This window comes from Takifugu flavidus, chromosome 12 (assembly GCF_003711565.1).
Source record: "Takifugu flavidus isolate HTHZ2018 chromosome 12, ASM371156v2, whole genome shotgun sequence".
Classification (NCBI taxonomy): Eukaryota; Metazoa; Chordata; class Actinopteri; order Tetraodontiformes; family Tetraodontidae; genus Takifugu; species Takifugu flavidus.
The window spans coordinates 340,001-366,480 of record NC_079531.1 but is presented as its reverse complement, the minus strand read 5'-3'; the positions used below and the strand labels follow the sequence as shown (position 1 = coordinate 366,480).

At 56.7% G+C, this 26,480-nt stretch overlaps 2 protein-coding genes across 2 annotated transcripts in view; one reads left to right on the top strand and one right to left on the bottom strand.

Annotated features, from left to right (window-relative positions):
- Positions 1 to 63: 63 nt before the first annotated feature.
- Positions 64 to 24,045, bottom strand: LOC130535452 (diacylglycerol kinase delta-like). The gene is given in 31 exon segments (XM_057050475.1): positions 64 to 987; positions 1,060 to 1,190; positions 1,306 to 1,486; positions 1,576 to 1,695; positions 1,822 to 1,914; positions 3,519 to 3,630; positions 3,695 to 3,867; positions 4,505 to 4,639; positions 5,862 to 5,975; positions 6,064 to 6,171; positions 6,268 to 6,364; positions 6,679 to 6,789; positions 6,902 to 6,995; positions 7,092 to 7,220; positions 7,311 to 7,466; positions 11,235 to 11,451; positions 11,454 to 11,528; positions 11,624 to 11,723; positions 12,174 to 12,268; positions 12,797 to 12,881; positions 13,559 to 13,698; positions 13,790 to 13,898; positions 13,965 to 14,127; positions 14,628 to 14,730; positions 15,570 to 15,695; positions 15,772 to 15,878; positions 16,134 to 16,266; positions 16,339 to 16,443; positions 20,600 to 20,680; positions 20,844 to 20,954; positions 23,651 to 24,045. Coding segments are annotated over 31 exon segments (3,732 nt in total). The 5' UTR covers positions 23,789 to 24,045; the 3' UTR covers positions 64 to 897.
- Positions 24,046 to 24,698: 653 nt separating this feature from the next.
- LOC130535455 (mannan-binding lectin serine protease 2-like) overlaps positions 24,699 to 26,480 on the top strand; it is a 9,088-nt gene continuing 7,306 nt past the window's right edge. The window contains 3 exon segments of the mRNA XM_057050483.1: positions 24,699 to 24,826; positions 24,899 to 24,984; positions 24,987 to 25,117. Of these exon segments, the coding sequence (XP_056906463.1) occupies positions 24,723 to 24,826; positions 24,899 to 24,984; positions 24,987 to 25,117 (321 nt within the window). The 5' untranslated portion in view covers positions 24,699 to 24,722.

Genomic DNA, 26,480 nt, shown 5'->3' with positions numbered 1-26,480 from the left:
TATTTAATTAATTAAGTTTTTAGGGTTGAATTTCCCCTGAAAGCGTGAGAGAAGGAAGGAGGGTTGAAATCAGAGGACTTTATTTTCAGGTTTTTCTGTACACGCTCACATGACCGGGACCTGTGTGACTTCATAAATACTCAATAAATACGGACGGACGAGCGGCGGCGGAGGACCAGAGCTTCCAGAACCCCTTCAGCCGCTCCGATGGGTCAGAACTCTGACATCACGAGTGCTGATGTGACCCGACTGATGACGTCGATACGTTCAGGACGCCAGAAACAGGTCAAACCGTTGATATGAAGCTGCGACGTCATCAGTCAGGCTGTGACATCATCAGTCAGGCTGTGACATCATCAGTCGGGCTGCGACGTCATCAGTCAGGCTGTGACATCACCAGTCAGGCTGTGACATCACCAGTCGGGCTGTGACATCATCAGTCGGGCTGTGACATCATCAATCAGGCTGTGACATCATCAGTCAGGCTGTGACGTCACCAGTCGGGGTGTGACATCATCAGTCGGGCTGTGACGTCACCAGTCAGGTGACCTGCTGAGGCTGCTTCTATCGGCAGCTCGTTGGGTTTCGTGGTCCCTTCAGGCGTCGTCGCATCTGATTCTGAAATGATCCTGTGGATGATGAAGGTTCTGCTGCAGGTTCGGGGCCAGAACTCAAGTTCACAACGAGGTCCAGATCCGTTCGGTCATGTGTTGGTTCCAAGCTGCCTGATTGGCTGCTGTGTCCAGTCACAAGGCACCAGTAGGTCTCACCAGCTCCAGCTGCTGGCTGAGGGTCATGTGATCGGGAGGGTCACGTGACTGGGACAGGTGAGAAGGATCAGAGCGGCGGGGGCGTGGCGTGGGCGTGGCCGTGGTGGCTCCGCCCCCCCCCGCGGCCTCAGGCCTCGCTGGCACTGCTGCTCCTGCTCAGCTCCCGGATGCCCTGGAGGATCCTCTTGATGTGGCCCACCTTGGTCACGCCCAGGTCCTGAAAGAACCACAGCTCGTTAACGTTAACGGCTTCACTCTGCAACAGCCTGGACGGGAGCACAACAGCTACCTTCAGGTCTCTCCTCTCAAGGTGGATAAGCTCCGCCCCACGGACGTCATGTCCAATAAAGATGTCCTTATACTCCGTCAGACACAGGTGGTCCAGCCAGGCCCCCACCTCCTCTGTCCCCCACTGGTGAACTGTCCCCCAGGAAGGAGGAGAGGAAACATCAGAGGATACAGAAGGATCCTTCATAGGGACCAAGGTCACGCAGGCGTCCGCCCACAGGTCAGCAGAGCCAGGACAAGGTCTCACCTGGCAGGGACAAGGTCTCACCTGGCAGGGACAAGGTCTCACCTGGCAGGGACAAGGTCTCACCTGGCAGGGACAAGGTGGCACACGTCTCTTTGTTCTTGTTGTTTTTGTCTTTCTTGAACTTGGGGACGAGACGGAATTTCGCAACCCGACTTCGCTTTGAGAAATCTGTCATAGGACCCTGCAGACAGACAGGCAGACAGGTGAGCAGGCAGACAGGTGAGCAGGCAGACAGGTGAGCAGGCAGACAGGTCAGCGGCACCATCTGACCTCATGATCCGACGGGTCGATGACGGGACACAACCAGGACACATCAGCCAGCTGACGGAGCTGCAGAGCAACAGAACCCAGAGCTGCGTTCAGCTGCTCCTGTTGGGGGGGGTCCAACTGCTGCACACAACACACACACACGCACACGCGCACCACACACACACACACACACACACACACACACACACACACACACACAGTCAGAACCACAGCGGGGCGGGGCCACTCTCAGGAGCCAGACGTTACCATCGACATCTTCCCAGTGAGCAGCAGCTCCGTCTCTTTCAGCAGAACCTTCACGTTAACGACCATCTGGAGGACGACGCTACAGCTGAGGGACTGAGAGGTGAGACAGGCAGGGGAGAGGGAGACAGGGGGGGGAGAGACAGACAGGGGGGGGAGAGAGAGACAGGGGAGAGAGAACAGGGGAGAGAGAGAGAGAGACAGGGGAGAGAGACAGGGGAGAGGAGGAGAGAGAGGAGAGAGGACAGGGGGGAGAGGAGAGAGACAGGGGAGAGAGGAGAGACAGGGGAGGGAGAGAGAGGAGAGACAGGGGGAGGAGGAGAGAGACAGGGGAGAGAGACAGGGGGGGGAGAGAGGAGAGAGAGAGACAGGGGAGAGAGAGGAGAGAGAAAGGGGAGAGAGAGGAGAGAGAACAGGGGAGAGAGGAGAGAGAACGGGGAGAGAGGAGGAGACAGGGGAGAGACAGGGGAGAGAGAAACAGGGGAGAGAGAGACAGGGGAGAGAGAGGAGAGAGACAGGGGGAGAGGAGAGAGACAGGGGAGAGAGGAGAGGACAGGGGAGAGAGGAGAGACAGGGGGGGGAGAGAGAGGAGAGAGACAGGGGAGAGAGAGGAGGAGAGACAGGGGAGGGAGAGAGAGGAGAGAGGACAGGGGAGAGAGGAGAGAGACAGGGGAGAGAGGAGAGAGACAGGGGAGAGAGGAGGAGACAGGGGAGAGAGAGGAGAGAGAGGACAGGGGAGAGAGAGGAGAGAGACAGGGGGAGAGGAGAGAGACAGGGGAGAGAGGAGAGAGAAGGGGAGAGAGGAGAGAGACAGGGGGGAGAGGAGAGAGACAGGGGAGAGAGAGGAGAGAAGGGGAGAGAGGGAGAGAAAGGGGAGAGAGAGGAGAGACAGGGGAGAGAGGAGAGAGACAGGGGAGAGAGAGGAGAGAGACAGGGGAGAGAGGAGAGAGAAAGGGGAGAGAGAGGAGAGAGACAGGGGAGAGAGAGGAGAGACAGGGGGGGGAGAGAGGAGAGAGACAGGGGAGAGAGGAGAGAGACAGTGGAGAGAGGAGAGAGACAGGAGAGAGAGAGGAGGAGAGAGAGACAGGGGAGAGAGAGGAGAGAGACAGGGGAGAGAGAGGAGAGACAGGGGAGAGAGAGGAGAGAGACAGGGGAGAGAGGAGAGAGACAGGGGAGAGAGGAGAGAGACAGGGGAGAGAGAGGAGAGAGACAGGGGAGAGAGAGACAGGGGAGAGAGAGACAGGGGAGAGAGAGACAGGGGAGAGAGGAAGAGACAGGGGAGAGACAGACATGGAGAGAGAGACAGGGGAGAGAGAGAGAGAGAGGAGAGAGACAGGGGAGAGACAGGGGAGAGACAGACATGGAGAGAGAGACAGGGGAGAGAGGAGAGACAGGGGAGAGAGAAACAGGGGGGGGAGAGAGAGACAGGGGAGAGAGAGAGAGAGAGAACAGGGGAGAGAGAGGAGAGACAGGGGAGAGACAGACATGGAGAGAGAGACAGGGGAGAGAGGAGAGAGACAGGGGAGGGAGAGAGAGGAGACAGGGGAGAGAGGAGGAGAGGAGAGAGACAGGGGAGAGAGAGGAGAGAGACAGGGGAGAGAGAGGAGAGAGACAGGGGAGAGACAGACATGGAGAGAGAGACAGGCAGAGTCAGCGAGGTGCAGGTGCCAGCAGCGGCCCCCAGATGTTCAGCCCGTTACCCCGGAGCCTTTGGAGTCTGCGTAGACCACGTCCATGGCCTTGGAGCTGGCGTTGACCGCGTGGGCCAGTTCCTGTTCCAGACTGTGGTGGGACTGGGCCACCTCCCGGATGCTGAAAGACCAGAGACGGCTCAGCACAGGTGCTGCCCTCAGCGGGGCCAGTGAGCGTGCGTCACCTGTGGATCAGCGCTCCGGCCGCCTGACCAAAGGCACTGATGAGGGAAGCCTCCTCCTCCGAGACCACCTCCGGCTGGGGGGACAGGGGGGGCAGGGGGGGCAGGGCTGGGGAGGGACGGGGGAACTCACACCTCTGCTTGTCCTCCCACGACTTCAGGGTGCTTTCAAAGGCCTGAGACACACACACACACACACACACACACACACACACACGCGCACACACACGCGCACACACACACCACACACACACACGCGCACACACACGCGCACACACACGCACACACACACACACACACACACACACGCACACGCACACACACAGAGACACACACGCGTTGTCATTTATGCTTCGGCGGAATGTCGTCTGGGCGCAGCATTAGCAGACGGTTGCCTAGGTTACTACGCATCGTCCTGAGATCCTTTGGACCAGATCCTTCTGGATCAGATCCTTCTGGACCAGATCCTTCTGGATCAGATCCTTCTGGATCAGATCCTTTGGACCAGATCCTTCTGGACCAGATCCTTCTGGACCAGATCCTTTGGATCAGATCCTTCTGGACCAGATCCTTTGGATCAGATCCTTCTGGACCAGATCCTTCTGGATCAGATCCTTTGGACCAGATCCTCTGGATCAGATCCTTCTGGACCACCTTGGCCAAAACACTAAGAGTTCTAATCCACTCAGAGAAGGATCAACTGGCCTTAAGGTGGGATCCCGGAATTCTGTGAGAGCAAAATGTGATTATGTGAACGGGGATCTGGAAACCCTCCGGTCCAGGACGACGGTGTCGCCAGTGGGCAGAACTCACTCTGTCCCGGGTCAAAGTCTGGGTCCGGTTCTTGTGAATGATCTTGATGTAACCTGGAGGCTGGACCCAGGCTTCTCCATCCACCTGCACCGGCACACCTTCATCCCCCAGGATGGTGATCTTTACCGTCCGACACTGTGGGGGACAGAGGAGGTCAGGGAGGGGGACAGAGGAGGTCAGGGAGGGGGACAGAGGGACAGAGGAGGTCAGGGAGGGGGACAGAGGAGGTCAGGGAGGGGGACAGAGGAGGTCAGGGAGGGGGACAGAGGGACGGGGACGGAGGGATGGTGGGACAGAGGAGGTCAGGGAGGGGGACAGAGGAGGTCAGGGAGGGGGACAGAGGGACAGAGGAGGTCAGGGAGGGGGACAGAGGAGGTCAGGGAGGGGGACAGAGGAGGTCAGGGAGGGGGACGGGGACACAGAGGAGGTCAGGGAGGGGGACGGAGGGACAGAGGAGGTCAGGGAGGGGGACAGAGGAGGTCAGGGAGGGGGACAGGGGGACAGAGGAGGTCAGGGAGGGGGACAGAGGAGGTCAGGGAGGGGGACAGAGGGACAGAGGAGGTCAGGGAGGGGGACGGAGGGACAGAGGAGGTCAGGGAGGGGGACGGAGGAGGTCAGGGAGGGGGACGGAGGGACAGAGGAGGTCAGGGAGGGGGACGGGGGGACAGAGGAGGTCAGGGAGGGGGACAGAGGAGGTCAGGGAGGGGGACGGAGGGACGGGGACGGAGGAGGGATGGTGGGACAGAGGAGGTCAGGGAGGGGGACGGGGGGACGGGGGACGGAGGAGGTCAGGGAGGGGGACAGAGGAGGTCAGGGAGGGGGACGGGGGACGGAGGAGGTCAGGGAGGGGGACGGAGGGACAGAGGGACGGGGACGGAGGAGGTCAGGGAGGGGGACGGAGGGACAGAGGGACGGGGACGGAGAGAGGTCAGGGGGGGGGACGGAGGGACAGAGGAGGTCAGGGAGGGGGACGGGGGACGGAGGAGGTCAGGGAGGGGGACGGAGGGACGGAGGAGGTCAGGGAGGGGGACGGAGGGACAGAGGGACGGAGGAGGTCAGGGAGGGGGACGGAGGACAGAGGGACGGAGGAGGTCAGGGACGGGGGACGGAGGGATGGTGGACAGAGGGGTCAGGGAGGGGGACAGAGGGACGGAGGGACGGCGTCCCAGACCGACGGGGGGACAGAGGGACAGAGGAGGTCAGGAGGGGGACAGAGGGACGGAGGGACGGCGTCCCAGACCGACGGGGGGACAGAGGGACGGCGTCCCGGACCGACGGGGGGACAGAGGGACGGCGTCCAGACGGACGGGGGACGGAGGGACGGCGTCCCGGAGCAGAGACAGAAACAGGCGCCCACCTGAGCGATGCGGTGCTGCTGCAGGTTGATGACGCGGGACACGGCCATCTGCATGCTGCCGAACACAGCCACCACCTCCAGGATCTTGTCATCAAAGGAAGGAGCGGTGAAGTTCTGAGGAGGACAGACAGGTAACCAGCGGGAGGAAGGACAGACCGGCAGGACACGCGGGTCCTGAGAGTGAGACAGGCTCGGTCCTCACGTCGTCCTCTTTGGTGCCGCCCCAGAAGTTGGTTCCTCCTGCGTAGCTGGGGATGTTGAGCACAGCGATGCCCTGCAGGCTGGGCAGGGGGATGGGCCGCCCGTCACACTGCCGCACATCAAAGACATCAAAGACGTCAGCACCGACAGCTTCCCCCCACGCTCCTGTCAGAGTGCGGTTCCGACCCGGTCCAGGCGCACTCACCTCCAGAAGAACCCTTTGTTCCAGGTTCTTGTAGGTTCTGTGCAGGAGCTCTTTGGTTCCAAGGACACCGTACCACATCATGTTCTTGGTGCGACTCCTAAACAACCACAATACCGGCAGGTTTATCTTCCCAACTCCAGGACAGCGTCCACGCCCACGTCCACGTCCACGTCCACGTCCACACCCACATCCACGCCCACATCCACGCCCACGTCAACACCCACGTCCACGCCCACATCCACGTCCACGCCCACATCCACACCCACGTCCACATCCACGCCCACATCCACGCCACACCCACATCCACGCCCACGTCAACACCCACATCCACGCCCACATCCACGTTCCACATCCACGCCCACGTCCACGCCCACATCCACGCCCACGTCCACGCCCACATCCACGTCCTACCTGCACTTCTCTGGGTGTTCGTCTCGTTTGTTGTTAAAGTCCAAGGAGATTTTGGCGTCCAGGCCGATCCCGAAGTAGTTGTTCATGACGCATTTCTCAGTGTAGCAATCCCTGAACACACACACACGGTTGTGATGCCAGCCCACGCCGTGAGACAGGCTCCGCCCCTCCCCAGGTAGAACACTCCGCCCCCTCCCCAGGTAGATCACCGCGGGGGACTCACATGTTGTCGAGATCACAGCTGAACGGATCCGCGTTCACCAGCAGTCGACTGATCACTGAGCTACTGCAGAGCGAGCCTGAAAGGACTCGGAGACCTACACACACACACACACACACAGGTGAACACACACACACACAGGTGAACACGGCCCCACTCTCAAGCAGCAGGGCAGCTGAGTGAGGCATCTTACCGGGGTAGAGGATCTTTGTGTTTAACATGGGCATGTTGTCCCTGCTTCCTGTCTGTCCAGGAAGTGATGCGGAGCTGCCCAGCGACAGGCTGCCTTTACTCATCAGCTTCTCACAGGGTGTCTTACTGACTGTACAGACAGGTGGCAGGTTACCATGGAAACTCACCGCGGCCCACCGTTAGCATTAATGCTGCTACAGCTAGCTCCAGGAGCGCTGACCTCTGCGAGCGCTCCGGCTCTTCAGGCCGTAGGACTGCAGAGACACTTTGTCCTCCTCCAGCTCCTCGTACTCTTCCTCAGCCAGACCCTCCTCTTCCTCCTCGCGGCTCAGAGGGAACAGCTGCTGCTGCGTCTGGGCGTTCTGCTCGTCCACCGCTGGGGTCACAGGGCAAACGGGGCTTTTAACGTCAGGTTACAGGGCAAACGGGGCTTTTAACGTCAGGTTACAGGGCAAACGGGGCTTTTACGTCAGGTTAGAGGGCAAACGGGGCTTTAACGTCAGGTTACAGGGCAAACGGGGCTTTTAATGTCAGGTTAGAGGGCAAACGGGGCTTTTAACGTCAGGTTACAGGGCAAACGGGGCTTTTAATGTCAGGTTAGAGGGCAAACGGGGCTTTTAACGTCAGGTTACAGGGCAAACGGGGCTTTTAATCTCAGGTTAGAGGGCAAACGGGGCTTTTAACGTCAGGTTAGAGGGCAAACGGGGCTTTTAACGTCAGGTTACAGGGCAAACGGGGCTTTTAATGTCAGGTTAGAGGGCAAACGGGGCTTTTAACGTCAGGTTAGAGGGCAAACGGGGCTTTAACGTCAGGTTAGAGGGCAAACGGCTTTTTAATCTCAGGTTAGAGGGCAAACGGGGCTTTTAACGTCAGGTTAGAGGGCAAACGGGGCTTTTAACGTCAGGTTAGAGGGCAAACGGGGCTTTTAACGTCAGGTTAGAGGGCAAACGGGGCTTTTAATGTCAGGTTAGAGGGCAAACGGGGCTTTTAAGGTCAGGTTAGAGGGCAAACGGGGCTTTTAACGTCAGGTTACAGGGCAAACGGGGCTTTTAATGTCAGGTTAGAGGGCAAACGGGGCTTTTAACGTCAGGTTACAGGGCAAACGGGGCTTTTAATGTCAGGTTAGAGGGCAAACGGGGCTTTTAACGTCAGGTTAGAGGGCAAACGGGGCTTTTAACGTCAGGTTACAGGGCAAACGGGGCTTTTAATGTCAGGTTAGAGGGCAAACGGGGCTTTTAACGTCAGGTTACAGGGCAAAACGGGGCTTTTAATGTCAGGTTAGAGGGCAAACGGGGCTTTTAACGTCAGGTTAGAGGGCAAACGGGGCTTTTAATCTCAGGTAGAGGGCAAACGGGGCTTTTAACGTCAGGTTAGAGGGCAAACGGGGCTTTTAACGTCAGGTTAGAGGGCAAACGGGGCTTTTAACGTCAGGTTACAGGGCAAACGGGGCTTTTAATGTCAGGTTAGAGGGCAAACGGGGCTTTTAACGTCAGGTTACGGGCAAACGGGGCTTTTAACGTCAGGTTAGAGGGCAAACGGGGCTTTTAAGGTCAGGTTAGAGGGCAAACGGGGCTTTTAAGGTCAGGTTAGAGGGCAAACGGGGCTTTTAACGTCAGGTTACAGGGCAAACGGGGCTTTTAATGTCAGGTTAGAGGGCAAACGGGGCTTTTAACGTCAGGTTACAGGGCAAACGGGGCTTTTAATGTCAGGTTAGAGGGCAAACGGGGCTTTTAAGGTCAGGTCACAGGGCAAACGGGGCTTTTAATGTCAGGTTAGAGGGCAAACGGGGCTTTTAATGTCAGGTTAGAGGGCAAACGGGGCTTTTAAGGTCAGGTTACAGGGCAAACGGGGCTTTTAATGTCAGGTTACAGGGCAAACGGGGCTTTTAACGTCAGGTTACAGGGCAAACGGGGCTTTTAACGTCAGGTTAGAGGGCAAACGGGGCTTTTAACGTCAGGTTACAGGGCAAACGGGGCTTTTAATGTCAGGTTAGATTGTTTAATGTCAGGTTAGAGGGCAAACGGGGCTTTTAAGGTCAGGTTAGAGGGCAAACGGGGCTTTTAATGTCAGGTTAGAGGGCAAACGGGGCTTTTAAGGTCAGGTTACAGGGCAAACGGGGCTTTTAATGTCAGGTTAGAGGGCAAACGGGGCTTTTAACGTCAGGTTAGAGGGCAAACGGGGCTTTTAATCTCAGGTTAGAGGGCAAACGGGGCTTTTAACGTCAGGTTAGAGGGCAAACGGGGCTTTTAACGTCAGGTTAGAGGGCGGCAAACGGGGCTTTAACGTCAGGATGGAGGGCAAACGGGGCTTTTAAGGTCAGGTTACAGGGCAAACGGGGCTTTTAATGTCAGGTTAGAGGGCAAACGGGGCTTTTAAGGTCAGGTTACAGGGCAAACGGGGCTTTTAATGTCAGGTTAGAGGGCAAACGGGGCTTTTAACGTCAGGTTAGAGGGCAAACGGGGCTTTTAACGTCAGGTTACAGGGCAAAACGGGGTTTTAATGTCAGTTAGAGGGCAAACGGGGCTTTTAACGTCAGGTTACAGGGCAAACGGGGCTTTTAATGTCAGGTTAGAGGGCAAACGGGGCTTTTAATCTCAGGTTAGAGGGCAAACGGGGCTTTTAATCTCAGGTTAGAGGGCAAACGGGGCTTTTAACGTCAGGTTAGAGGGCAAACGGGGCTTTTAACGTCAGGTTAGAGGGCAAACGGGGCTTTTAACGTCAGGTTCACGGCAAACGGGGCTTTTAATGTCAGGTTAGAGGGCAAACGGGGCTTTTAACGTCAGGTTACAGGGCAAACGGGGCTTTTAACGTCAGGTTAGAGGGCAAACGGGGCTTTTAATCTCAGGTTAGAGGGCAACGGGGCTTTTAACGTCAGGTTAGAGGGCAAACGGGGCTTTTAACGTCAGGTTACAGGGCAACGGGGCTTTTAATGTCAGGTTAGAGGGCAAACGGGGCTTTTAACGTCAGGTTAGGGGCAAGGGGGGTTTTAGAGGGCAAACGGGGCTTTTAACGTCAGGTTAGAGGGCAAACGGGGCTTTTAATCTCAGGTTAGAGGGCAAACGGGGCTTTTAACGTCAGGTTAGAGGGCAAACGGGGCTTTTAACGTCAGGTTAGAGGGCAAACGGGGCTTTTAATGTCAGGTTAGAGGGCAAACGGGGCTTTTAATGTCAGGTTAGAGGGCAAACGGGGCTTTTAACGTCAGGTTAGAGGGCAAACGGGGCTTTTAATGTCAGGTTAGAGGGCAAACGGGGCTTTTAATGTCAGGTTAGAGGGCAAACGGGGCTTTTAATCTCAGGTTAGAGGGCAAACAGGGCTTTTAAGGTCAGGTTAGAGGGCAAACGGGGCTTTTAAGGTCAGGTTACAGGGCAAACGGGGCTTTTAATGTCAGGTTACAGGGCAAACGGGGCTTTTAACGTCAGGTTAGAGGGCAAACGGGGCTTTTAACGTCAGCAGGTTACAGGGCAAACGGGGCTTTTAACGTCAGGTTAGAGGGCAAACGGGGCTTTTAATCTCAGGTTACAGGGCAAACGGGGCTTTTAACGTCAGGTTAGAGGGCAAACGGGGCTTTTAATGTCAGGTTAGAGGGCAAACGGGGCTTTTAACATCACCATAAGCTTTCTGCCTGTCTCTGTCCCACCCCCGTCCCCCCTGTCCCACCCCCCTGTCTCTGTCCCACCCCCCTGTCTGTCCCAACCCTGTCCCACCCCCGTCTCTTTCCACCCACCTGTCCCCGTCCCACCCCCGGCTCCCCCTGTCCCCCCCCGTCCCACCCCCTTGTCCCCGTCCCACCCCCCTGTCTCTGTCCCACTCCCGTCTCTTTCCCACCCCCTGTCCCCGTCACCGTCCCACCTTGTCCCCACCCGGCTCCCCCTGTCCCCCCCCGTCCCCCCGTCCACCCCCCCGTCTCTTTCCCACCCCCTGTCCCCGTCCCACCCCCCTGTCTTGTCCCACTCCCGTCTCTTTCCCACCCCCTGTCCCCCGTCCCCCTGTCCCACCCCCGGCTCCCCCTGTCCCACCCCCTGTCCCACTCCCGTCTCTTTCCCACCCCCTGTCCCCGTCCCACCCCCCTGTCTCTGTCCCACTCCCGTTCTTTCCCACCCCCGGCTCCCCCTGTTCCCGTCCCCCCCCCGTCCCCCCGTCCTACCTTTCTCGGTGTGCTCAATGATCTGTCTGATGGCTTTCTTCAGGCTGTTGGCCCTCAGCATCAGCTGCTCTCTGGGTTTGAAGATGGCAGCAGCTGAGGGGGGGGGGGCAGGTGTCCAGGGGGGGCAGGTGTGAGGAGGAGGATGGTGGTGAGGAAGAGGAGGGAGTGTGATGCCCTCTGCCTCCTGCTCCTCAGCAATGGTTGGGGGGGGGCAGGATGGGCTACGGGGGAGGCCTGGGACTCCTCATTCAGGGTCTTCAGCAGAGAGTCCAGTTTCTCCTTCAGCACGCCGCACTGCCCCGCCCACAGACAGGTCTAATCAGATTACCCCAGGTCTAATCAGATTACCCCAGGTCTAATCAGATTACCCCCCACCCACTCCACCCTACCTTCTTGGCCATGGCCTCCGACTCCTCAGAACTCTCCGTGTTTTTTTCGTAGGCTTTACCAACACGAGCCACGAAGTCCTTCACTGTCTCACAGAGGACCCTGTTAGCACGAGGACAGGCAGACAGGCAGGCAGACAGACAGGTTATTATGGACCCTATGTCTGACACACCGGCAGGCAGACAGACAGGTTATTATGGACCCTACGTCTGACACACCGGCAGGCAGACAGACAGGTTATTATGGACCCTATGTCTGACACACTGGCAGGCAGACAGACAGGCAGACAGACAGGTTATTATCGACCCTATGTCTGACACACCGGCAGGCAGACAGGCAGGCAGACAGACAGGTTATTATCGACCCTATGTCTGACACACACCGGCAGGCAGACAGACAGGTTATTATCGACCCTATGTCTGACACACTGGCAGGCAGACAGGCAGGCAGACAGACGGGTTATTATAGACCCTATGTCTGACACACCGGCAGGCAGACAGACAGGTTATTATAGACCCTATGTCTGACACACTGGCAGGCGGACGGACGTACTTGGCAGAGGAGATGACAACAGAGTGCTGGTCTGAGGTCAGGATCTTGGACAGGTGAGCAGCCACCGAGTCCTCATATGTCAGGATTTGCTGCACCTGGATCAGAGACACTGGGTCAGTACAGGTGAGGTCAGCACAGGTGAGGTCAGCACAGGTGAGGTCATTACAGGTGAGGTCAGCACAGGTGAGGTCAGCACAGGTGAGGTCATTACAGGTGAGGTCATTACAGGTGAGGTCAGCACAGGTGAGGTCAGCACAGGTGAGGTCAGTACAGGTGAGGTCAGTACAGGTGAGGTCATTACAGGTGAGGTCAGCACAGGTGAGGTCAGCACAGGTGAGGTCATTACAGGTGAGGTCAGCACAGGTGAGGTCAGTACAGGTGAGGTCATTACAGGTGAGGTCAGCACAGGTGAGGTCAGCACAGGTGAGATCAGCACAGGTGAGGTCAGTACAGGTGAGGTCAGCACAGGTGAGGTCAGTACAGGTGAGGTCATTACAGGTGAGGTCAGCACAGGTGAGGTCAGCACAGGTGAGGTCAGCACAGGTGAGGTCAGCACAGGTGAGGTCAGTACAGGTGAGGTCAGTACAGGTGAGTTCCTGTGGCAGCAGCACCGATGTCTTTACCTCAGAGTCCTCGCTGCAGTCTTCCGTTACCGTGGATACAGAATGTTTCCGTGGAAATTTGGTCTCGTATACCATGATGCTCCACCTGCAGCCAGAATAGGGGCATCAGTCACCTGTCTCTCTCTCATCAGTCCCCTGTCTCTCTCTCATCAGTCCCCTGTCTCTCATCAGTCCCCTGTCTCTCTCTCATCAGTCCCCTGTCTCTCATCAGTCCCCTGTCTCTCTCTCATCAGTCCCCTGTCTCTCTCTCATCAGTCCCCTCTCTCTCATCAGTCCCCTGTCTCTCTCTCATCAGTCCCCTGTCTCTCTCTCATCAGTCCCCTGTCTCTCTCTCATCAGTCCCCTGTCTCTCATCAGTCCCCTGTCTCTCATCAGTCCCCTGTCTCTCTCTCATCAGTCCCCTGTCTCTCTCTCATCAGTCCCCTGTCTCTCTCTCATCAGTCCCCTGTCTCTCATCAGTCCCCTGTCTCTCATCAGTCCCCTGTCTCTCTCTCATCAGTCCCCTGTCTCTCTCTCATCAGTCCCCTGTCTCTCATCAGTCCCCTGTCTCTCTCTCATCAGTCCCCTGTCTCTCATCAGTCCCCTGTCCTCTCTCTCATCAGTCCCCTGTCTCTCTCTCATCAGTCACCTGTCTCTCTCTCATCAGTCCCCTGTCTCTCATCAGTCCCCTGTCTCTCATCAGTCCCCTGTCTCTCTCTCATCAGTCCCCTGTCTCTCTCTCATCAGTCCCCTGTCTCTCATCAGTCCCCTGTCTGTCCTCACCTGTCGAGCATCTTGGTGCTGGCCCGCTCCAGTTTCTCCAGTATCTGGGGCAGCTGAGTGTCATCATCACAGGCAGAACCCCAGCCCAGAACTCTGGCCAGGTCGTTGCCGGTGCCCAGAGGGAGAACTCCCAGCTGACACTGGAAACACAGGCTAACCGGTTAGCTGCAGGTCTTCAGACCCCCCCGCACAGGTGTGCTGCCCGTTCACCTGTGCGTACGTGGCTGGTACCTGTTTGTGCAGCGTGAGGGTGTCGATCTCAGACAGAACCCAGCCGACGCTGCCGTCTCCTCCACACACCAAAATCCTGAAGGTGTCAAACTTCTGGAACAGACGCAGCCTGAGAGAGACAGTGTGTGAGACAGGGCCGGTGGACAGAGGCCGTCGGCGTCCCCTCCCGTCTCACCCCAGGTGTGGGCCTCCGTTCATCAGGTCGAACACCTGCGCCGGGTTCAGCAGCTGTTTGAAGCGCCGCAGGAACTTGACGCCCTGATTGTCTCCACTCTTAGAGTTGACGAACACCAGCAGGGGGCTGGTGCAGGACGGGGGACAGGAGGCCTTCCAGAACCCTGCGCACAGACCCGGGGTCAAGGTTAGGGTTAGGGTCAGGGTCAGGGTCAGGGTCAGGGTTAGGGTTAGGTTAGGGTCAGGTCAGGGTCAGGGTTAGGTTAGGGTCAGGGTTAGGGTCAGGGTCAGGGTCAGGGTTAGGTTAGGGTCAGGGTCAGGGTCAGGGTCAGGGTCAGGGTTAGGGTCAGGGTTAGGGTCAGGGTCAGTGTTAGGGTTAGGTTAGGGTTAGGGTCAGGGTCAGGGTCAGGGTCAGGGTTAGGGTTAGTGTTAGGGTCAGTGTTAGGGTTAGGTTAGGTTAGGGTCAGGGTCAGGTTAGGTTAGGGTTAGGTTAGGGTTAGGGTCAGGGTCAGGGTCAGTGTTAGGGTCAGGGTCAGGGTTAGGTTAGGGTCAGGGTCAGGGTTAGGTTAGGGTCAGGGTCAGGGTTAGGGTCAGGGTCAGGGTTAGGGTTAGGGTTAGGGTTAGGGTTAGGGTTAGGCTCCGCCCGTAACAAGGTGAGTCTCACCGTCAGAGTCGATGCTGTTGAGCGCCGTGGGAGGGATGACGGACACTTTACACTGGCCCAGAGGACACTTGGAGGACAGCAGGTCCTTACAGCCTGAGTGCACCTAAAGGACACCAAAGGTGGACGTTTGGGAGACATCTCTGATAGTTCACTGAATATTTCCACTTTATCTGCATTAGCATCTGGACAGGTGTCGGGACAGGTCAGGACAGGTGTCGGGACAGGTGTTGGGACAGGTGTGGACAGGTCAGGACAGGTGTCGGGACAGGTCAGGACAGGTGTGGACAGGTGTCGGGACAGGTGTTGGGACAGGTCAGGACAGGTGTCGGGACAGGTGTGGACAGGTGTCGGGACAGGTCAGGACAGGTGTGGACAGGTCAGGACAGGTGTTGGGACAGGTGTGGACAGGTCAGGACAGGTGTTGGGACAGGTCAGGACAGGTCAGGACAGGTGTGGACAGATGGGACAGGTCAGGACAGGTGTTGGGACAGGTCAGGACAGGTCGGGAAAGGTGTGGACAGGTCAGGACAGGTGTCGGGGCAGGTCAGGACAGGTCGGGACAGGTCGGGACAGGTCAGGACAGATGGGACAGGTCAGGACAGGTGTGGACAGGTGTCGGGACAGGTGTTGGGACAGGTCAGGACAGGTGTGGACAGGTGTCGGGACAGGTGTTGGACAGGTCAGGACAGGTCGGGACAGGTCAGGACAGGTGTGGACAGGTCAGGACAGGTGTTGGGACAGGTGTGGACAGGTCAGGACAGGTGTTGGGACAGGTCAGGACAGGTCAGGACAGGTGTGGACAGATGGGACAGGTCAGGACAGGTGTTGGGACAGGTCAGGACAGGTCGGGACAGGTCGGGACAGGTCAGGACAGGTCGGGAAAGGTGTGGACAGGTCAGGACAGGTGTCGGGACAGGTCAGGACAGGTGTGGACAGGCTCACCATGGCTTTACACCAGAGACACCTCCAGTCCTGCAGCCGGAGGACGCTGCCGCAGGTCTTATCACAGACGTAGCACTTTGCTGAGACGGGGAGGTTTCCCTCCAGCCACTGATGAGGCATCGACACCTGGGGGGGGGGGGGGCACAGGTCAGAGGTCAGCAGGCATCAGCAGGACATGCTGACGGGGACGTCTGAGTCTCACCCCGTCCTCGTCCTCGATGATGTCCCTGCCGATGGAGGCCAGCGTGGTCCACTTACAGTTGTTGGTGGCTCTGACGGCGCAGCGCTTGTGAGCCTTAAACTTACACACTGAAAGGAGGAGGTCACCGTGATATTTATCAGGAAATGACCTCAGCGAGGCTCAGTGGCACGCGTGGTGCACGTGGTGCACGGGGTGCACGTGGTGCAGAGGTCAAAGGTCAATACAGCTCTGCTCAATGACACAATAAAACAGCTTTAAAGGACTTCAGCTCAGTCAAGGTGACCCTGACTGTGGTGCCGCCCGTGACCCGCTGGAGTGTGTGTGTGTGTGTGTGTGTGTGTGTGTGTGACTGGTGTGCGCACCTTCACAGGACAGCCCGTGTGACGTCACCCCCGACAACGCCTCTCGGCACACGTTGCAGTAGGTGGGTCTGGCGTGGGAGCAGGCGTACCAGTTGTGCATCCCGCTGAAGTGGTCCATGCTGTACTGGGTGGACTGGGACAGACGGCAACAGAGTCAGCGGTTCTGGGACAGCTGCGCACGTGGGTCGCACTGCTGGGAACCCACCTCGTAGTTCTGCCGGTTCTGGACACTCCGCAGCGCTGCCATCCACTCCTCCATCTCCTTCCTGTTGTCGGCGCACAGGATCAGATGTCGGCAGGGGGTGATGACCTGACGCACACGGGCAGAAAATGGGCAACTCTGTGTGCACACGACAGTTGTGGTGATCGAGTGTGTGTGTGAGTGTGTGAGTGTGTGTGTGTGTGTGAGTGAGTGTGTGGTGTGAGTGTGTGTGAGTGAGTGTGTGAGTGTGTGTGTGAGTGTGTGTGAGTGTGTGTGTGTGTGTGAGTGAGTGTGTGAGTGTGTGTGTGAGTGTGTGTGTGTGTGTGAGTGAGTGTGTGTGTGAGTGTGTGTGTGAGTGTGTGTGTGTGAGTGAGTGTGTGAGTGTGTGTGTGTGTGTGAGTGAGTGTGTGAGTGTGTGTGTGAGGTGTGAGTGTGTGTGAGTGTGTGTGTGAGTGTGGCTGATCTGGATACACATCCTGTGTAACCTGTGTTGTTACAGTCGACATGGGGACTGATGTCATTTCCTGTTGTGCTGCGACACAAAGAGGTATCTGTTCACACACACACACTCACTCACACACACACACACACACTCACTCACACTCACACACACACACTCACACACACACACACACTCACACACACACACACCACACTCACACACACACTCACACACACTCACTCACACTCACACACACACACACACAACACACACACACACACCACACTCACACACACTCACACACTCACACACTCACACACACACTCACACACCACACTCACACACACACACATACACACTCACACACACACACTCTCACACACACTCACACACACACAGTCACACACACACTCACACACACACACACTCACACACACACACTCACACACACTCACACACACTCACACACTCACACTCACACACACACAGGGGGGAGATGATATTTATAGCTGATGCAGCTTGAACCCTGTGACTGAAAACATCCACAGAGACGACTGAGACCAATTTTGAGTGAAAACCGCAAACGTCTGACTTCCTGTTAGCTGCTCGCTAGTGCTAGCAATCGTCAACGTGTCATAAAAACGGAAATATTTTTGTAAAGGCCCTATATTTATCTTACGGAGAACAAAGCTACATTTGTGCAAAGACCAAAGCGGATGCTTAACGATGCTTAAAAAAAGAATGATTTGACATTTTCCCAAAGATGTGACGGAGGCACGAGGAGAAGCGGAGGATCGTGTGACGGTCCGATCCATCTATTGGCCTTCACACCAGCTAACCCACCAGCTAACCAGCTAACCCACCAGCTAACCCACCAGTTAACCAGCTAACCAGCTAACCCACCAGCTAACCAGCTAACCCACCAGCTAACCAGCTCACCCACCAGCTAACCAGCTAACCAGCTCACCCACCAGCTAACCAGCTCACCACCAGCTAACCCACCAGCTAACCAGCTAACCAGCTCACCCACCAGCTAACCAGCTCACCCACCAGCTAACCAGCTCACCCACCAGCTAACCCACCAGCTAACCAGCTAACCAGCTCACCCACCAGCTAACCAGTTCACCCACCAGCTAACCAGCTAACCCACCAGCTAACCAGCTAACCAGCTACCCACCAGCTAACCAGCTCACCCACCAGCTAACCCACCAGCTAACCAGCTAACCAGCTCACCCACCAGCTAACCAGCTAACCCACCAGCTAACCAGCTAACCAGCTAACCCACCAGCTAACCAGCTAACCCACCAGCTAACCAGCTCACCCACCAGCTAACCCACCAGCTACGGCTGTATAGTGGCTCTGCAGAGTCCAGAGGTGAACAAAGGCTGGAGAACCTTTGGATCAGAACCTGTCTAACGTCTGCAGGATCAGGTCAGCTTCCTGGGGTCTCCCCACACCGCCATGGATCCAGTGGACTGACTGTGCAGATGACCTTTGACCTCATCTGTCAGGAGCTGTGAGCGGTCTCCAGAGGTCCATTACCTGACCCGGTTCAGACCAAAAGAAGCCAGCTTGTGTAAACCTCCAGAGGCGGGTGTGCTTCTCTCCCCCTGCCTACTTCCTGTCTGTGTCCATGGCGACCCCCAACAGAGGGGGGGTCACCGACAGCCCCCCCACAGAGATGACAGGGTAACTGGACCAGAACCATCCGCCGCCACCGTGTGCAGCTGATGGAACGTTTGTTTCTGGGGTTCAGCCGAGCGGACCCTCGCGTGAGGAAGGGGTAATAACACAGTAATAAATACTGCTGGGGCGGGGTAACTAATGGGGTAACTAACAGGGTAACTAACGGGGTAACTAACGGGGTAACTAACAGGGTAACTAACGGGGTAACTAACGGGGTAACTAACAGGGTAACTAACGGGGTAACTAACGGGGTAACTAACGGGGTAACTAACGGGGTAACTAACGGGGTAAATAACAGGGTAACTAACAGGGTAACTAACGGGTAACTAACGGGGTAACTAACGGGTAACTAACGGGGTAACTAACGGGGGGGACGGGGTAAATAACAGGGTAACTAACAGGGTAACTAACAGGGTAACTAACGGGGAAATAACAGGGTAACTAACAGGGTAACTAACGGGGTAACTAACAGGGTAACTAACACAGGGTAACTAACGGGGTAACTAACGGGGTAACTAACGGGGTAACTAACAGGGTAACTAACGGGGTAACTAACAGGGTAACTAACAGGGTAACTAACGGGGTAACTATCGGGGTAACTAACGGTGTAACTAACAGGGTAACTAACAGGGTAACTAACGGGGTAACTAACGGGGTAACTAACAGGGTAACTAACAGGGTAACTAACGGGGTAACTAACGGGGTAACTAACGGGGTAACTAACAGGGTAAATAACAGGGACTAACAGGGTAACTAACAGGGTAACTAACGGGGTAAATAACGGGGTAAGGGTAACTAACAGGGTAACTAACGGGTAACTAACAGGGTAACTAACAGGGTAACTAACAGGGTAACTAACAGGGTAACTAACGGGGTAACTACCGGGGTAACTAACAGGTAACTAAGGGGTAACTAACGGGGTAACTACGGACGGGGTAACTAACAGGGTAACTAACGGGGAACTAACGGGGTAACTAACGGGGTAACTAACAGGGTAACTAACAGGGTAACTAACGGGGTAAATAACAGGGTAACTAACGGGGTAACTAACGGGGTAACTAACGGGGTAACTAACGGGGTAACTAACAGGGTAAATAACAGGGTAACTAACAGGGTAACTAACAGGGTAACTAACGGGGTAAATACAGGGTAACTAACAGGGTAACTAACGGGGTAACTAACAGGGGTAACTAACAGGGTAACAAGGGGTAACTAACGGGGTAACTAACGGGGTAACTAACAGGGTAACTAACGGGGTAACTAACAGGGTAACTACAGGGGGTAAATAACGGGGTAACTGGGTAACTAACGGGGTAACTAACAGGGTAATAACAGGGTAACTAACGGGGTAACTAACGGTGGTAACTAACAGGGTAACTAACAGGGTAACTAACGGGGTAACTAACGGGGTAACTAACGGGGTAACTAACAGGGTAAATACAGGGAACTAACAGGGTAACTAACAGGGTAACTAACGGGGTAAATAACGGGGTAACTAACAGGGACCAGGGTAACTAACGGGGTAACTAACAGGGTAACTAACAGGGTAACTAACAGGGTAACTAACGGGGTAACTAACACGGGTAACTAACGGGGTAACTAACAGGGTAACTAACGGGGGGGTAACTAACAGGGTAACTAACAGGGTAACTAACAGGGTAACTAACGGGGTAAATACGGGGTAACTAACAGGGTAACTAACAGGGTAACTAACGGGGTAACTAACGGGGTAACTAACAGGGTAACTAACAGGGTAACTAACAGGGTAACTAACGGGGTAACTAACAGGGTAACTAACGGGGTAAATAACGGGGTAACTAACAGGGTAACTAACAGGGTAAATAACAGGGTAACTAACAGGGGTAACTAACGGGGTAACTAACAGGGTAACTAACGGGGGGGTAACTAACAGGGTAACTAACGGGGTAACTAACAGGGTAACTAACAGGGTAACTAACGGGGTAACTAACGGGGTAACTAACAGGGTAACTAACGGGGTAAATAACAGGGTAACTAACAGGGTAACTAAGGGGTAACTAACAGGGTAAATAACCCAACAGCGTGCTCCCATCTTCACAGCATCACCGTGGTAACGATGCAACAGTCAACCTACAAAGGAAGTGGGCGGGGCCTCACCGTGAAGCTGTTGTTGACGTTCTTGGTGCTGGACTCGGCCACGCTGGCGTCGGTCAGGTCCACTTCATCAAAGATGATGGACTAAACAGGAGACACACAGGTGAACGTGGGGAAACACCCCCTCAGGGCGGCCGCGGCAATAAATGAGCGCGTCACATGATCACCTGGTCACGTGATCACCTGGTCACATGGTCACATGATCACCTGGTCACATGATCACATGATCACCTGGTCACATGATCACCTTAGAGGTCTGAGCGTAGTACAGAGTTCTTCCTCTCAGTTTGAAGTATCGTCGTTTCCACCGCTGGAACGAGTTGGTCTGTTTCAACAGATTCCCCTCCTTCAGCACCGTCTGGCACACGCACGTGCACGCACGCGCACGCACACACACACACACACACACACACACACACACACACACACACATTATTTCACCTGTGCTGTCAAACTATTAAACGTGTTAATCAGATTAGTCACAAAGTTTCTGTGGATTAATCACAATGAAATATTCATTTTAATCTAAATTAATTGCATTTCACTGCGCCAGACCCAGACCCAGACCCAGACCCAGACCAGACCCAGACCCAGACCCAGACCCGGGTGGGGGTCCAGCACCCTCAGACGTGCCGGTGCTCCAGAGAGTGGAGATGTGCCTCCACCACTGAAGACGGACGATTGATTTCTGATGTCTAGTTCATCTAACGCTGCCTTAACAACCCAGAACCATGGTTCTGGTTCTGGTGCTGCTGGGGCTGGTGCTGCTGGTGGTGCCAGCTCGCAGACATGAGACACTTGGCCCCCAGGGGTCCAAAGAAGGCGGGTCAGAAGGCCAGGAAGTGGAGTTTGGCGTGGCCGTAATGGCGCTCTGCTCACGCCCGCTTCCTGTGGTGTTTCCGGAGCGGAGGAAACAGGCGCCGACGGGTCGTCGTGTTGCTCCTCATTCCAAAGGTTCTGTTCTGCGTGTGACCCGGTGTCCTGGGGCGTTTTCCTGCTGGGGGGGCGCCGGCTAAACTGGGACCCATCTGAAGGAACGGGCCAGAGGTTCTGACACGGCCAGAGGTTCTAACACAGCCAGAGGTTCTAACACAGCCAGAGGTTCTGACACGGCCAGAGGTTCTGACATTGCCAGAGGTTCTGACACGGCCAGAGGTTCTAACACAGCCAGAGGTTCTGACACAGCCAGAGGTTCTGACACGGCCAGAGGTTCTGACACGGCCAGAGGTTCTAACACAGCCAGAGGTTCTAACACAGCCAGAGGTCTGACCAGGCCAGAGGTTCTGACACAGCCAGAGGTTCTAACACAGCCAGAGGTTCTGACACGGCCAGAGGTTCTGACCAGGCCAGAGGTTCTAACACAGCCAGAGGTTCTAACACAGCCAGAGGTTCTGACACAGCCAGAGGTTCTGACACGGCCAGAGGTTCTGACACGGCCAGAGGTTCTAACACAGCCAGAGGTTCTAACACAGCCAGAGGTTCTGACCAGGCCAGAGGTTCTGACACAGCCAGAGGTTCTAACACAGCCAGAGGTTCTGACCAGGCCAGAGGTTCTAACACAGCCAGAGGTTCTAACACAGCCAGAGGTTCTGACCAGGCCAGAGGTTCTGACACAGCCAGAGGTTCTAACACAGCCAGAGTTCTGACACACGGCCAGAGGTTCTGACCAGGCCAGAGGTTCTAACACAGCCAGAGGTTCTGACCAGGCCAGAGGTTCTGACACAGCCAGAGGTTCTGACATTGCCAGAGGTTCTGACATTGCCAGAGGTTCTGACCAGGCCAGAGGTTCTGACACAGCCAGAGGTTCTGACACTGCCAGAGGTTCTGACACAGCCAGAGGTTCTGACCAGGCCAGAGGTTCTGACACAGCCAGAGGTTCTAACACAGCCAGAGGTTCTGACACGGCCAGAGGTTCTAACCAGGCCAGAGGTTCTGACACAGACCGGAGGGCAGGAGGATGTTGTCTGGTGTTTGGCCTTTCGGCACCATTGTTCCGGGTGTTTCCTGAGTACAGGAATAACTCGCTGTCCCGCATGATTCCGTGCGTGATGGTGACTCACTGTCCCGAAACAGCAGCTCTAAATCGGACCTTTTGGTCCCCGGCCAGAGCCACGTCCGCGCCGGGCTGGCGCTGCCTCCCGGGCCCAGAAACTGACAGTTATGGAGATTAATCTGGCATCAACCCGCAATATTATTAACACCTCATTAAGGAAACGGACACGAGAGATGAACAGCGGTTCGAGGAGCCGCTCGATCGGTACCTCGATGAATTCGAACTTTAGCCCGTTTGTCTCCAGCAGCGGATTTATTCCGGAAGGCGAGTCGAGCGTTTCCGGGAAAGGCGGCCGCTGCAGCGGAGCCCCCGCAGGAAAGAGCGGGGCTCCGCGCCGGGCCTCCCGCTTAGCATTAGCCTCCCGGTTAGCATTAGCCTCCGGACGCGGTTCAGCCCACATAACGGGCTCGATGAGCGGACAGCAACACCGACACGATTGCTCCATTCGTCTATTAATGGTGACGGAGGCGTTTATGGGAGCGACGTTTCCCATTAACACGAGAGTTCATCTTCGTTATTATTGTGAATTTAGTGTGAAAGGAGCCGCTGGGCCCGCACAGAACACCTACCTTCGAACCCAGCCGCGATGTCAAGAACCTAATTCAAATGAAGACGAATTCAAATCGTAAGTTCTTGTGTTGGAGGTCCAAACCCCCCCCAATTCTAACTGTAGCTGCGCATCATCCGGGATTTCCGTGGAAGTGAGGACACCGTCAGACAACGGGAGATGGAGGCAAAGGAGCCCCCCTCAGCCGATGACGGCGATCAACCCGGGGGTGGGCCGGGGGCCGGGGGCCGAATCACACCGGACATGTCATTAGATGTTAAACAACCACTCGGTCACACGCTGCAATAGTTAACGGAGGGGTTCGGGTATTGGACTCGGCCCATTCCCCCACAGGAGCCGGTCCTGGGAGATCGGAACGGCCCCCCACCCCCTAAATGAAAACACTGACCACATCGCTTCCGCCCGTGGGAACAGCATTTCCAGCGCTCGTTACCTTGCTGCGGATCTGACCAGACGTGGACACCTTTCGGATCAGTTTCTGAGGGGTTCCGGGCTCCTGCTCGGGCTCACTATCCGAGGACTCTTCCAGGCACCGGGCTGCGGCAGACTCCGGTCCCCCTGCCTCCGCCATCCTGCCATCAGATTCCCGGTGAGGTTCGGGGGAGCGAGCACCTCCAAGCGGCACAGGATGGGCCAAATCCAGCCCGTAGCACGAGCGCTCACTGCCCCCTGGTGGACGCTGCTGGTACTGCACCAGCCAGGCGCGCACGCGCGAACTTGGGCCATAAACGACAAACTTTATACAATTATAGATGCCATTTTGTGGGTTTGCGTCACATATTGGGCACTCGTTAAGTCTTTAAGTTTAAACGTAACCGTTTTTGTAGATGCATTCATGGGATGAATTTACATCGGGACACCTTAACTTTGCTGGACTTCCTGCCAGGCTCGCGCACAGAAACACAGGCGCGCGCCGATGTCAGCCATTGGCGGCGCCCCGCGGCTTCTCAAACCGTCCTCCCCATCGCCACCACCAGGCGTCGCTAGATCGGTGCCCGGACTTTGTTCCATCTGAGCTTCGGCTCGCTGACGCTCCTTGGGTCCGTTACAGCCACGGTGGCTCCGCACACGCGACAAACAGCGCTGTCATTGCCATTCACGCACACATTCACGCACAGATCAGCTGCCTCCCACCGGTCTTTAGAGCGCTTTTGCTGTGAGGCGTCGACGCGCTAATAATTCTGGGACTTGTAGTCCGAGCCAGAGGCTGTGGCCAGCTGTAGGATTGGACATGATCACGTCCCTCCACAGCCAACGCGACGTCTGTGGTTGTGCTGACAGGACTGACACACGTCTGTGGTTGTGCTGACAGGACTGACACACGTCTGTGGTTGTGCTGACAGGACTGACACACGTCTGTGGCCGTGCAGGTGTGCTTGTGCCGCGCACACACGCACAAACCCTCCCTCCCTCACTTATGGGCTGGGATGGATGATCGATTTGTTGTCTACAGACGTGGAGGTGTTATGATGTGAAGGTGGACTGAACTCTGCAGGACCGACGGGATGACGTCACAGCCCGCAGTGGAACGTCACGCGTTGGAAGGCGCGAGCTGGGGGCCCCCGGGAGAGTCCGGCCACAGTCGGAACTCGCGCCGCTGCAGGATGAGGTGGGTCACCGCCAGCGAATCAGCACCACTGGTCCATTGTGAGGAACTTTCTGGAGCTTCTCTCTCCCGCAGGTTGTTTCTGCTCCTTTTCATCCCGCCGCTGGTTCGTGCGCGAGTGGTGTCCCGCTCCGCGATGTTTGGCGTCGTGCAGTCGCCCAACTTCCGGAGCCGTATCCCCGCGAGGCGCGGCTGCGCTGGAACATCAGCGTGCCCGAGGGCTTCAGGGTCGCGCTCTCGTTCAGCCGCTTCGACCTGGAACCGTCCTACCTGTGCGAGTACGACTCCGTGCAGGTGAGATGCGGAGCCTCTTCCGGGGGTGCACACCTGCACAGTTATCGGTCAGAAAGGTCCCTCATGTCGAGTTAAGTTTTCCTGTGACGCGCGCACACACGCACGCAGCTCTCCGGGTGACAGCATTGGAACAGGAATGAACTTGTGCGCGTCCGTTTGCGTGTTTGTGTGAATGAACTTTAGTGTAAACTGCCTGTCAGCTGAGCCTCTGCAGCGCGGTTCTTATCTATTTCTTATCAATCGGAGCTACACGTCATGCTGGGAAATGTTTAATCACTCATTACCCCCCAGAGACCCCCCAGAGACACACCAAAGACCCCCCCAGAGACCCCCCAGAGACCCACCAGAGACCCCCCCAGAGACACACCAAAGACCCCCCAGAGACCACCAGAGACCCCCCCAGAGGACCCCCCAGAGACACACCAAAGACCCCCCAGAGACACACCAAAGACCCCCCAGAGACCCACCAGAGACCCACCAGAGACCCAACAGAGACACACCAAAGACCCCCCAGAGACACACCAAAGACCCCCCAGAGACCCACCAGAGACCCCCCAGAGACCCCCCAGAGACCACCAGAGACCCCCCAGAGACCCACCAGAGACCCCCCAGAGACCCACCAGAGACCACCAGAGACCCCCCAGAGACCCACCAGAGACCCACCAGACCCCCCAGAGACCCCCCAGAGACCACCAGAGACCCCCCAGAGACCACCAGAGACCCACCAGACCCCCCAGAGACCACCAGAGACCCCCCAGAGACCCACCAGAGACCCCCCAAAGACCCCCCAGAGACCCCCCAGAGACCCCCCAGAGACCCACCAAGACCCCCCCAGAGACCCACCAAAGACCCCCCAGAGACCCCCCCAGAGACCACCAGAGACCCCCCAGAGACCCACCAGAGACCCCCCAGAGACCCACCAGAGACCCACCAGAGACCCCCCAGAGACCCCCCAGAGACCACCAGAGACCCCCCAGAGACCACCAGAGACCCCCCAGAGACCCCCCAGAGACCACCAGAGACCCCCCAGAGAGACCCACCAGAGACACACCAGAGACCCACCAGAGACCCCCCAGAGACCCACCAGAGACCCCCCAGAGACCACCAGAGACACACCAGAGACCACCAGAGACCCCCCAGAGACCACCAGAGACACACCAGAGACCCCCCAGAGACACACCAGAGACCACCAGAGACCCCCCCCAGACCCACCAGAGACCCCCCAGAGACCCACCAGAGACACACCAAAGACCCACCAAAGACCCCCCAGAGACCCACCAGAGACCCCCCAGAGACCCACCAGAGACACACCAGAGACCCACCAGAGACCCCCCAGAGACCCCCCAAAGACCCACCAGAGACC